Source organism: Myxocyprinus asiaticus, chromosome 48, assembly GCF_019703515.2.
Source record: "Myxocyprinus asiaticus isolate MX2 ecotype Aquarium Trade chromosome 48, UBuf_Myxa_2, whole genome shotgun sequence".
Lineage (NCBI taxonomy): Eukaryota > Metazoa > Chordata > Actinopteri > Cypriniformes > Catostomidae > Myxocyprinus > Myxocyprinus asiaticus.
In genome coordinates, this window is record NC_059391.1 from 9,519,444 (window position 1) to 9,532,415 (window position 12,972).

A 12,972-nucleotide genomic window follows, 5' to 3' on the forward strand; every position below is an offset into this window, starting at 1 on the left:
TAGATGGTGCTGTAAAGTAAGTGTCTTCTATATACAGACAAATAAAAAGCAACAAACAATATGACATTTACAAGACATTTTTATGAATTACAAAACTAAACACAATGATTGTCTGAACATGCAAGTTTTAGCTTCTACAAATATCTGCGGGGATAAACAACTGAACAGCAACAATATATTAAAACAGCAGGAATATCCAAATATAATATATTTTTCCCATGGACATGAAACTGAAATGAGCAGAGAGTGTTTGTAACAAGTATTCAGTGTAAGTATTTATAAAAAAAAAAAAAAAAAAAAAGAGGGTCATAAGAGACAAATATAAGTTAGAAACAAATGGTCATTAAAATAATGAATCTCTAAATATGTGTTTTGAGAAATTCTTGTAACATCATGACCACGTTTGATTGAAAAGAATGGACTCATGGTGCTCCTCCAGCGAATATGAGCTCAAGAGCAGCTTGGATGTCTCCACCCGTGGCCTGCAGGGCTCTCAGGATCAGCTCTTCATCACGGATGCCCATGTCCCGCAACTGCTGGAGCTGAGATTGCCATTGGTTCTACAAAGACACATTTAAATTGAGATGAGTTCTCCGCAACCATTACAATGTACCAGCAATGCAACGTCTATGATGCAATGTTTTAATCATTTATAGTGTTCACTGCATAAAGAATGCAAATCTTAAAAATAATTATAAAATGCAGTCAGAACTGTTGCCTATGGGTTAGTGTACATGCTCCAGACTTCAGGTATGGTTCTCATGTGGGAGACACAGGTTTGATTCTGGCATTGCCCCTCTTTGTCCCCAATAATTATCTGTCAGTTTCTCTAATAATTCAAATTCAACATTAAAATTAAAAGGGATTTTAGAATGTGTTCATTAAAAACTGCAATGAATATCTACAGAGTGATTGCTGGTCCTGAAAATGCAAATGTCTGATTTCACCAATAGATCTAAATAAGTAACCTATATTATTGTATGTGAGCAACTGGATAAGCATGCACTGGCCTTTTTAAAATATTTTACATGAATGTAATCAGTGACAATACTATTTTAAAATTGATAATATTAATATAAAACATTTCAAATGTAGGCTACAGTATATAATCAGTGACAGTGTGCAAGCATCTGAGTCCAATACAATTCTGTATTTTCTGCAATGCAGCATTATTAATATTTCAATGCTTGTGTTACCATTGCCCTGTGCATGGGGGGCCAGGACCACAATCAATTTCACAAAGCCTATTCATAGCATAGTCTACAAATAGATGTACTTGCTTTTAAAGACATCACAGTCTTGCTACTTTGTGTGAAATTGCATAGAGTACATTGTCTGAACAAATTAGGGAAGAATCGAGTTAGATGAGCAAGTTGCTATCAAGGCAACAAGAAATGGGACAAAAGTAAAAACTAATATACATAATTCTATAATCACGATATAGTCTAATATCAGCTGTAATTATAAGTAATCTAATGGGGCAGTAGAAATATGACCTATATGTATAAATTAAATATGATCAAGAAAGTGGTCCAGTCCCAGGATAGGAATAAGTTGTTTAAACTAGAGGTCGACCGATATATCCGATATGACCGATATTTTCCTGATTACCATTGGGATTTTAGTCGCACAAAAAACTGCAACTGTGACTTTATTCATTTTAGACTCTTATTGCCTTTATGTCTGTGCTCGTCACAGGAAAGTGTAAGACATTTTTTAACATTTAATAAATTGATTTTAAAAACAATCGGCCGATTAATCGGTTATTGTCCATAGACACCAGTTTAGCTATCGGTATCGGCAAAATCCACAATCGGTCAACCTCTAAACCATCTGATGCAATATTGGACAAGAGTGATGCAAATTGTTTAAGAGTGTAATGCCAACTACTTTGTTATTGAGACAACCATCACCTTTGAGTTAACTCAAGAATGCATGTGCACATTCACTGGATCAGCCTGAAAAATTTGATTGAGCTAAGGCACAACGTATGATATCATCGTTGTCTGATTTTATTGCTGATTTGAAATATGTTATTTGATCATATTCTTTTTTTGTGGATTTTCTCCCCTTTTCTCCCCAATTTGGAATACCCAATGCGCTCTAAGTCCTCGTGGTGGCGTAGTGACTCGCCTCAATCTGGGTGGTGGAGGATGAATCTCATTTGCCTCCGCGTCTGAAACCGTCAGTCCGTGCATCTTATCACGTGATTTTTTGAGTACGTTACCGTGTGTGGAGGCTCATGATATTCTCCGTGGCATCCACGCACAACTCACCACGCGCCCCACCGATAGCAAGAACCACATTATAGCGACCACGAGGAGGTTACCCCAACGTGACTCTACCCACCCTAGCAACCGGGCCAATTTGGTTGCTTAGGAGACCAGGCTGGAGTCACTTAGCACGCCCTGGATTCGAACTCACGGCTCCAGGGGTGGTAGTCAGCGTCAATACTCGCTGAGCTACCCAGGCCCCTTTGATCGTATACTTGAACGTTTGTTTGAGATTTATGTCTTTTCCTATTCAAGTGGATAGGAGATGTACTTGTACTGTATAACAAGAAAATAGCTTTTAAGATATGATAGGAATATGGCTGCAGAGTGACAAGACTTGCCTTAAAGTAACTTTGTTATCAATTTAAAAAAAGAAACAAGAGATAGTGGTATGTCCGAGCAATATTTTGAAATGTCTGTCTGCATTGCTACAAAATCATTTGTAAAACAAAACGACACTCTTTACCAGTTATCTTATTCGAGATTTTTGAATGAACATTTCAAACCAGAATCTGATTTTCATATTTTCACTTTATCTAAAGTGGTTCCTCACCTGTAAGCTGGACATGCTGGAGACCTGAAGTGCCTGCTGCAGGGCCTGGTTAAACAGGTCATTTGTTATAGGAGTTCCTGCAGGAATAGGAGACACTCCTGATGAGGGACCCTATCAGGGACACAGATATGGAAATATTAATTAGCATCTGCCAGTCATACACAACATAAAACTGAGAACAGATACAGTACATTCTCAGAAAAACTAAATCATGCAGTCTCAGAATACTACTAGAGCAGGCATCACATTTAAATGTTAAATATAAAGTACGCTTTTGAAGTCTTTTTCTGTTTATAAGACATTCCATTCATTAAGTTCTGTAACAAACGGAGCACTTCTATCAAAATCAAGGGGATCTATGGCAGTCCATAAATGTGGCCCGTTTGTCATTTAAGTATACTGTACCTGGTTCCCCGTGGTAGGTGTAACCGCACTGCTCTCGGGGGTGCTGGCGAGGGCCAAAGCTGTGGCCAGCTCACTCTGAGTGATGGGTCTGGGGCCCACGGCGCCATTGTAACCAAGCGAAGCAGGCCTCATGCCCCCCAAACCACTCGCAAGAGTGGATGGGCCACCACGGTTGCCCTACATATGATAACACGGGTTTAGGGAATCAAGACTCTGAATGTACTGTATACAGTATATCCTTGACTAAAAGGTTAATTTAGTCTCATAACAAACCAGTTGGAATTCTTCCTCATCATCAGACATGCCTTCAAAAAGAAAACCTCCTGTGGATTACAAGATGTTTAAGAATGAATGAAGTCTTGCACTTAAATGCTTGCAAAATTGTGATCAACAATCACTCAAATGTCAACAAACTCAAATCCCTACCTGTTGCATGAAGTCAATAAATAGACATTTAGGCCATAATTTTTTAACGCCATAATTTAGTACAGCGCGTTAATAAATGAACACTATGTATGCATATCTGGCCTGTCCACAAATTACATCATAAATTCTGTACATCCTAGCATCAGAGTAATTCAAGCTTGAATCACCTAAAGGTGTTACCAAGAGCAGATAGCACAGAATAAGCACAATGTTCACACATGAGGCACAATGATGACTCTAAGACTTTATATATATTACAGTTTTATTTTCTGTTAAAGCATGACTTTCTGTACAGTTGCTTTGAAACAATGCGTGTTGTGAAAAGGCTATACAAATAAAAATGACTTGAAAATTATAAAACAGCTATACAGACCCCAAATGAATTGAACAGAATGCTGGTGGGTGCTCACTAGGGTTGGAAACAGAGAACCGGTTCAGAACTAGTTCCATTCTTTTTTAAATACCAGAACCGTTTGAGAGCAGTCAGAACATGACTTTCAGTTCCGTTAATGGCTCTTAATGCAATTTTCCACTGATGTGGATGAACACTGCACTAAAATACTTTGACTGTGTGTCCTGCAGAGCATTATAGCGGCAACGTTGCCCCCTACTGAATCTATAGCATGAAACATGCAGCGTGCCCAATGTAGTCTGATTTCTGAACGAATGAATCAACTGAGCTGGTTCTTTTGAATATACAGCACGAAACATCCGGTGCTTCCGGTGTAGTCCAATTCCCAAACAAATGACTCTAATGAGCCATTTCTTTTTAGTGAATAAAAAAACACTTATACATCAATCAGAGTGGTTACTGAATTAATCTTATACTGATGCCCAAGTTATAAATGTCCAACCCAAAATGTACTCTTGAAGTGCAACTCTTGAAGTGTATGACTTGTGTGTGTATATATTAAGTGTATATGGGTGAGAAACAGAAAAATATTTAATTCCTTTTTACTATAAATCTCCACTTTCACTTTCACTGTCAGATGTAAAAGTGAAAGTGGAGATTTAGGGTAAAAAAGGACTTAAATATTGTTCTGTTTCTCACCCACACCTATCATATCACTTCTGAAAATATGTATTTAACCACTGGAGTCTTATGGATTACTTTTATGTTTCCTTAATTTTTAGAGCTGCAAAGGTCTGGTCACCATTCACTTGCATTGTATGGACATACAGAGCTAAGAGATTCTTCTAAAAATCTTTGTTTGTGTTCAGCTGAAGAAAGAAAGTCATACGCATCTGGGATGGCATGAGGGTGAGAAAAGGATGAGAATTTCATTTTGGGGTGAACTATCCCTTTAATTTTGTACTTCAGACCTGTGAGACTTCAATCAGGCAGAGCAGTTACTAACAGGTTGCTCATATAACAATGTGCAGCTAAAGATAATATAACAACAGAAGGTCATATTGAATACAAATAATTTTTTTAAAAAGGTGGCGAGGGAGTAAAAGGCCCCCAGGGGGGTTATATTGATATAGTGTAGATACCGGGGCAATAGTTATAAGGCACAATTTGTCAACTTGCGTAAATAAATTTGAGACAGCAAGAAGCTTTTTTTTTTTTGAGTAACAAATTAAGATAATGCTTATTCAAAATAGCAATTTCAGAAAAGGGTGCAACATTTCTTGTTCATTTCAATCCCATTTGACATTTTCTTACATTTTAAGTATTGTATAATCAAATTAATCTCCATTGTGATTGGATTAGTCAATGTGAGCCCACACTGAACATTCTTCATATCAAATCTATTCCCCCCACTTAATTAAAACAATGTGTTAAATAGGGGCCTTTAACCACTGCAACAGGGGGGCTTTTTTTTTTTTTTTTTACCCCAAATACTATCCTTTCACTTATTGGACAGTTATTGAAAATGCTTTGATATAAACACCTAGAATAAAATTTAAAATGACAAATAAAATTGCCTCAAAATCAAACTTTAGACTTTACACACAATATGATCTCATGGATCAGGAATATTTTGCAGTGAATAGTGACAAACAGGTGTTTAGGAAAGTGCTGTGGTAGGTTTTGATGCTATTTGGTGTTTTGGAAGAAAATTTAATCAAAGGAGCCTTTTACCCTGCGGAGCCTTTAGCCACGTTGTACCCTACATATGAGTTTTGTTGTAATCAGTTGAATAGTATAATAATATAAATGTTATCACATTTCTTTTTAGTTTAGATTTTTTACATAAATTCAATTAATCGAATTAATTAATCATCATATCATGAACTTAATTCTATGACATATTTTAATTAATCGACAGTGCTGGCCACATTACAGTATGTCAATGTGGACCATTTTTACATTTGAATTGAGTTTAAATGGATTGCATTCTTTTGGCTTCCTTACCCACCTGGCATGTCACTGTAAGAGCTAGAAGACACATTTCTGGATGAGCTGGTGCTCTGCTGGGGTGGCACGCTGCCAGCCACAGAGTGCAGCACCAGGATGATGGCACTGACCAGTGCCGGATGAGAACTGATCAACCTGCTGAGACAGTTACACTCAGGGCTCATAGTGAACTTGTTTACGCCATTTTTGTTTCATTCAAAGTGCAGCACCGGATTCATGGGTCTCATTTTAATGGGGTTCATAATAGTCCACAATAAGACCAGGAAAAGTAAACAGGGTCAATTTAGTTTCAAGTTGACTTGAATGATGCTCACTCACGTGTCAAGCATGTTCGGGTCAGTGAATTGTACGAAGAGGTCTTTGTCTTGCAGTACCCCTACAAATTGGGGTGAAATTCATGCGTCAGTCTTAAACATGCCTCACATCACCAAAAATGTGTATTACTACTGTACATCCAGGTACTAACCTAGAGCCACAGGATCGCTGCTCAACCCGGGGGTTGCAACAATGATCTGATCGAGGGATTCCTTGTTGTTTAGCATCTTGAACACCTACAATGGCAGACAGGTACTTGTTTAAGTTCCAAAGGATCCACTAGCAGAGAAACATATGGGTTAATACTAATCTGCTGGTTGCCCATTGGTTGGTTCAGTTGCTTGTCAACCCACCGCGTCCCTGTATGCAGTGCTGGTGTGAAGGGCAGCTTGTAAGACACGAAACTCTCTCGCAGCTGTTACCTTGTCCACTGGCTCTGCAGCACAACATGTAGAGTAATACAGATGCTGTCATTCCTGGTGGAACATGGCTTCATTTAAAGAAACAGTTAACCCAAAAATCCACTCACCTGGCCGGATCTCAGGTTCTGGCCATGATTTTCTCAAGATGTGCACAGTGGATCCAGACTGAATCCCATAGGACTCCAGTGTCAAGTCATCTTTTAACTTTCTGCCACAGTACACCAATTCTGTAATGCATAAAGATTATGGGGAAACTGTTTGCATTGCAACCTTACAAAGTGTCTTCTCTTGGTCATTCCTACCAAATAAAACAGACTTTTTCAAATGTCTTTATGCTTCTTCATAAAAGGCACAAGTAAAAGTTTTCAAAAGTCATTCTGGCCAATAGGTTAACGGACTTATAACATAAACTAGAGAATAATTCTTGCACACTAAAAGATAATGTGTCCCTTGATATTATTTGATACTATGATCAATGATGTGCCACTCATTTTGTGGTCTGCATTTATTAAGTTGTTCAAAAATATATTACAAATGCACTTTGCACAAAATAGTTATTTGTATACACCTCTACTATGATGAACATGTTTTCCATTTCTGAGTTCAAAGTCATTTTGATACTTTTCTCTGTGGTTTAATGTAAAAATGTCATGTGGTATAACCGTCTGAAGACAGTAAAAAAAAAAAAAATCAACAGTGAAACAATTCTGTTTCAAAATTGTATTCATATTTGAAAAACTTTGTCCACCAAATCAAAGTCATGTGGTTTATAACCAACATGCCGCGATGGGAGAAAGGTGCCTGAGATTGTTACAGGCTCCATATGGTTCGGATTGGGGATGGGGGCGGGGTTAGGGCATCTGCTGCCTGCCAGAAACAATGAGCCCAACATGCAGGTTACATCATTCTGTTGTCATGTGACCAAAAATAAATAAATAAAAAAATTAAACAAAGAGGAGCCCTTTAGACCCTCAAGACGGTCAAAAATTTTGATATTTTGACATTTTTATGAAAAGGCATATTTTGTTCAGGTCATATGGAGTAACCCTAAGAAAACACTCAAAGATTCATGATATTTGTAAAATTGCTAATAATTAATGTAAATTATCTAAACAAAAAAATAATGAATGATTAAAGTTGTGTTTCATGTATTCAAAGTGCAACTATTTTAATACTTTCTACTTGATAGTTACACCACATGACATTTTTAAAGTTAATAAATAATTGTTTTTTCTGCTGAAAATGCTATAAATGTTTTTCAAAAATTGTGAAACCAACTCATAGATTACATTTCTATGAACTTCTTTTTTTTTTTATCACTTCGGACAACCTTATTTGTCAGTGCCCACTAAATCTGTCATATTTATACACTTTATACATTTATACACACTAAGGGTTGTTTACTTCACAAAACATGGCTATTTAAATAATAATAATGATTTCACTGTTCACTGATAATTTTCTCATCATTTACTCACCCTCATGTCAGATGTGTATGACTTTCTTATTTTGACAGAACACAAGCAAAGATTTTTAGAAGAATATTTCAGCTCTGCAGGTCCATTCAATGCAAGTGAATGGTGACTAGAACTCAGAAGCTCCAAAAAGCACATAAAGGCTGCATAAAAGTAATCCATAAAACTCCAGTGGTTTAATCCATGTCTTCAGAAGCAATATGATAGATGTGGTTGAGAAACGAATCAATATTTAAAGCTGAAGTATGTCATTTCTGCGCCACTAGCGCCACCAAACGGAATTGCAAAAAGAAACTTTGTTTTCAAAACAGCTTTCTGAATACTCCCGTCTGCCGTTGGTCAAACAGAGATAGTCCTGACCCCAACTCACGCCACTGGTTGAGTAGCGTTGTTGGGGCGGGTCTAAGCAGGTCACTCAAAACAAACAGAGCACCATAGAAAGACAATGCTTACAGTTTTTGAGAAAATTAATCTATGAATGGCTTACTTGTAGTTGTCTCTGCATTTTAAGATGGGATAGGAGAAGGTATTTTAACAGAAAAAATTACATCAGTTTTAAGTCCTTTTTTTTTACAATAAATTCTCCTCCTTGCCCAGTAGGTAGCGATATGCACAAAAAATGCTAATCGGCAAAAAACTAAAGACGAAGAATGTGGAAGTGAAAGTGAAAGTGAAAGTGGAGAGTCATAGTAAAAAAGGACTTAAATATTGATCTGTTTCTCACCCACACCTATTAGATCACTTCAGAAGACATGGATTTAACCACTGGAGTTTTATGGATTACTTTTATGCTGCCTTCATGTGATTTTGGAGATTAAAAGGTCTGATCCCCATTCACTTCCATTGTATGAACCAACAGAGCTGAAATATTCTTCTAAAAATCTTAATTTGTGTTCATCAGAAGAAAGAAAGTCATACACATCTGAGATGGCATGAGGGTGAGTAAAAGATGAGGGAATAAAAAATTATTGTGAACTATCCCTTTAAAAGTGTGCTCGCCAATTAATTTACATTAAAAATATATATTTTTTTATTATTGTTGGACATTAACTATGATTAATTAAAAATCGCCAAATAAACAGTGATATATGTAAATTTACCTGATTAACTTTTTAATAATCATTTACAAATAGGCCCACAGCAGTATGTAGAAATATACAGTATACTAGATAGACAGATAGAGAGAGAGATAGATAGATAGAGAGAGAGAGAGAGAGAGAGAGAGAGAGAGAGAGATAGAGAGATAGATAGATAGATAGAGAGAGAGAGAGAGAGAGAGAGAGAGACAGACAGACAGACAGACAGTCTTTACACACTTAACTAGTCTATTAAAATTGCAATGGATGAATGTAGAATTATAAATGCCATAATTTGTACTGGGGCCTGAAAAAGCACTGAATTACAGGAATGAATTACCCTTAAACCCCCAAGTTCAACATGCAACGCATTAGCTGTTTACCTATGAGCTCCGGATCTGGTATGGCATCAGGAATCTGTGCTGACACGAGCTGCTTGAGAGTGGCGACCCGATACTCGCCAGGACGAACATCTCCAGGTTCAGGGTCTGGAAACTGCAGCACTGACTTTGAAAGAGAAGGTTGATCCATCAGCTTCAACGACAGACGCCACTCGGACACAGCCATTGATCTAATGCAACACGGGTGACGGTTCCACGCAGATTTGTGTATTATTTTGGCAATGCACAAACGGTGAATATGTATGTCAAATATGTATATGCTGTTCTTCTTTTACCATTAAATTAATACTCTCAAGCGACTGCTTTCATCCGTGCGTGATGACGTCATGCAGGAAATATTTGTGTTTCTGGGATTTGTAGTTTTTCCTGCACAGCGGCCAGGCGTTTCTCTGAGAAACCACCAGTGTTGAATAATTCCAATAATTACAATTGAATATATTTTAAATCAATTGAAAAACCTTGAAGTAAATGCTCATTTCCATCAGTTCTCAGTGAGAGCTGGGATTTGGTGGGGTAGAACTGTATTTGTGCTGTCACGCAGTTATTCTCTATGACAGATGGTCTCTTGGCTGGATACGCCTCTCAGAGAGTGCCAGTCTCCACTGAGCTCTTCCACTCAGTGTAACACGGCTGACAGCGCCTGAGGAAACCAGGACACACCAATTATGACAGGGACAGAGGAAAAGTCCAGACATTTCACACCCTGCAAAGACATGCCCTGTCCAGCCAGACCTGTTGGAAGATGGCTCAGCTACAAAGGGACATGAATTCGGGCTTGTTTAGAGATTAAGTTTGAAAGTCTGTGCTGTGTAGATTAGAGTAACTGTGGCTGTTTTCAATCTACAACTCTATGGGAACACACTGACAATTGCTTTGACGAAAATGACCACTCTTGACTTGAGTTTGGTTATTTTGAAGTGGAAGTAAATGTCTCAGTTATAGCAGAGTGTAAAGCTAATTTTTACACTTTTATTTTTTTCAAAATTCACAAACTAATAAATCTACTTGATTTAACCCTTAAAATGAGTTTTGTTAGTGTTACCTCATATATTCATGTTGATACAGTGATATTAAAGGGATAGTTCACCCAAAAATGAGAAAAATGTAAGACTTTTTTTATTACTCTAAATCTCCACTTTCACTTTTACATCTGAAAGCCATATGTGGTGCCTGTTTAGTTTCACTTTCACATCTGAAAGTGAAAGTGAAAGTGAAAGTGGAGATTTAGAGTAAAAAAGGACATAAATATTGTTCTGTTTCTCACCCACACCTATTATATTGCTCTCAAAGATATAGATTTAAACACTGGAGTCTTATGGATTACTTTTATGTTTCCTTTTTGTGATTTTTGGTGCAACAAAAGTCTGATCACCATTCACTTGCATTGTATGGACCTACAGAGCTGAAATATTCTTCTAAAAACCTTAATTTGTGTTCTGCAGAAGAAAGAAAGCCATACACATCTGGGATGGCATGAGAGTAAGTAAATGATGAGAGAATTTTCATTTTTCAGTTGTTGACATAATGTAATAGAACTATAAAAGTAATGTATATCAAATAGTCCAGATAATTTAGTCTGGAAGAATTTAATGAGATATTTGAATTCATATAAAAAAAATTGTATGAGAAAAGTATGAGAAGGAGAAAAAACTGAGAAGCAGCAGACTAAAGGAAATTTTCTATTTGCTCTCCATTTAATTTCATATCCATCTCAGACAAGCAATTGTATGGTGCCTTGATCCTGACACAGAATAAAAAAAAGTAAATAAAAAAGTACAATTTGACATAATATCTCTCAATTGTGACTTTATTTCTTGCAACTGCGACCTTAGATCACACAACTTTTACTTTATAATCTCGTAATTGTGACTTTATATTACACAATTGTGATTTGAATCAATATAAAATCACATTTGCGAGAAATAAAGTCAGAATTGTAAGACATAAAGTCAGAATGACCTTTTTTAGGTTTTTATTCCATGGAATAAAGGAGCAACTGCTTTTCATCAACTTAATATCGCAACTGCACGATTTAAGCTTACAATTGCAACTTTATTTCTCGTGTCTTGTGTTCTGTGCTTTAAGACTGCAATTGTTTGACAGATGGAATTCCTATCTTCAATGTGTTATTATGCCTTATTACACGGCTCTCTGGAATACTCTATTCTGATTGGTCAATGGCGCCATCCGGCAGTCAGATATTGCTCTGTAACAACCGCACATCCGGGAATTAAGGTGTATCAGACTGCTCATCCGGGTTCTGTGAGCCGTCTCTCCTGCTTCTTGAATTACTGTGCAATCTCTATAAGTAAGCTAATAAAATAATTTCAACACAAATCAATGTTGCATATGCAGTTATTTATTTCTTTCGCAAGTAGTCTTGTAATAGGCTGACTATTGAAGAGTCAGACAGTCATTTTCACTAAATAATCACCAACAGAACTCTAACGTAATTTCAGCTGTTCAGCGATTTATTTCTTCTCAAATTACATAATTTCAATGCAAATCAATATTTTATGTTCATGTATTTATTTATTTGGTTAGTAGCTGTATTGGTGCAGGATTATGTACAGTCAGCTGGTTGTTATCGCAAAATAAACCCCTTCAGGGTGATACAAGACTGGTCATTCTGTCAGGGTTTATTGTGTGATAACCACCGGCTGACTGTACATTATCCCTTACTTGTTCTTGATTTACCAACTTGATATACAGTATTTGAGGTTTTATTAAGTGTCTATTGGGGGATTTTATTCGCTAAACTCCCTGCTCTGTCCATGCACGGCTGAATAGATGGCCGGCGAGTTTGCACAGAACAGAACCATACCGCCACCACCAACAGATTGCTTTAGTTGTCTATAAATGAATAAAGTATTAATTCAAGTATTCAAGTCATGTATTCATTTGATAGAAGTGGTCCTGACTGAAATAAAGTCATAACTGTGGAAAATAAAATAAAAAATTTGAGACAGAATCAGAATTACGAAGTCACAATTGCATGATGTAAACTTAGAATTGAAAGAAATAAATTTAGTAAAAGAGAAATGCAGTCGCAATTATGAGTTTGAATCCTGCAATTTCAACATGATCACACAGGAAGTTGGCATGTTGTTTCCGAGAGTTCCAATACCCTCGGATCGGCCACATTATACCAACTTACTGACAAGCGGCATCTCCTATCAGACATTATTGCATCGGCTCCAGTGCATTTACCTTCCCTTGTACTGAGACCGGAAGTCTCGGAGATCGCATTTCACATCCCGCATT

General features: G+C 37.0%; 1 protein-coding gene across 2 annotated transcripts; it reads right to left on the reverse strand.

Annotated features, from left to right (window-relative positions):
* Positions 1-273: 273 nt before the first annotated feature.
* Positions 274-12,057, reverse strand: LOC127437723 (ubiquitin-like protein 7). 2 transcript variants are annotated; one of them, XM_051692824.1, is made up of 10 exons: positions 9,691-12,057; positions 6,864-6,983; positions 6,688-6,770; positions 6,486-6,570; positions 6,338-6,395; positions 6,021-6,157; positions 3,505-3,554; positions 3,232-3,408; positions 2,827-2,937; positions 274-560 (listed from the first exon to the last, which is right to left on the reverse strand). In XM_051692824.1, exons 1-10 carry the CDS (start codon positions 9,872-9,874, stop codon positions 423-425), a joined length of 1,143 nt encoding a protein of 380 aa, XP_051548784.1. In that variant the 5' UTR covers positions 9,875-12,057; the 3' UTR covers positions 274-422. The 2 variants fall into 2 exon arrangements, with proteins under 2 accessions (XP_051548784.1, XP_051548785.1); XM_051692825.1 differs by having other exon boundaries at positions 6,021-6,154; positions 9,691-12,056.
* Between the last annotated feature and the right edge of the window lie 915 nt (positions 12,058-12,972).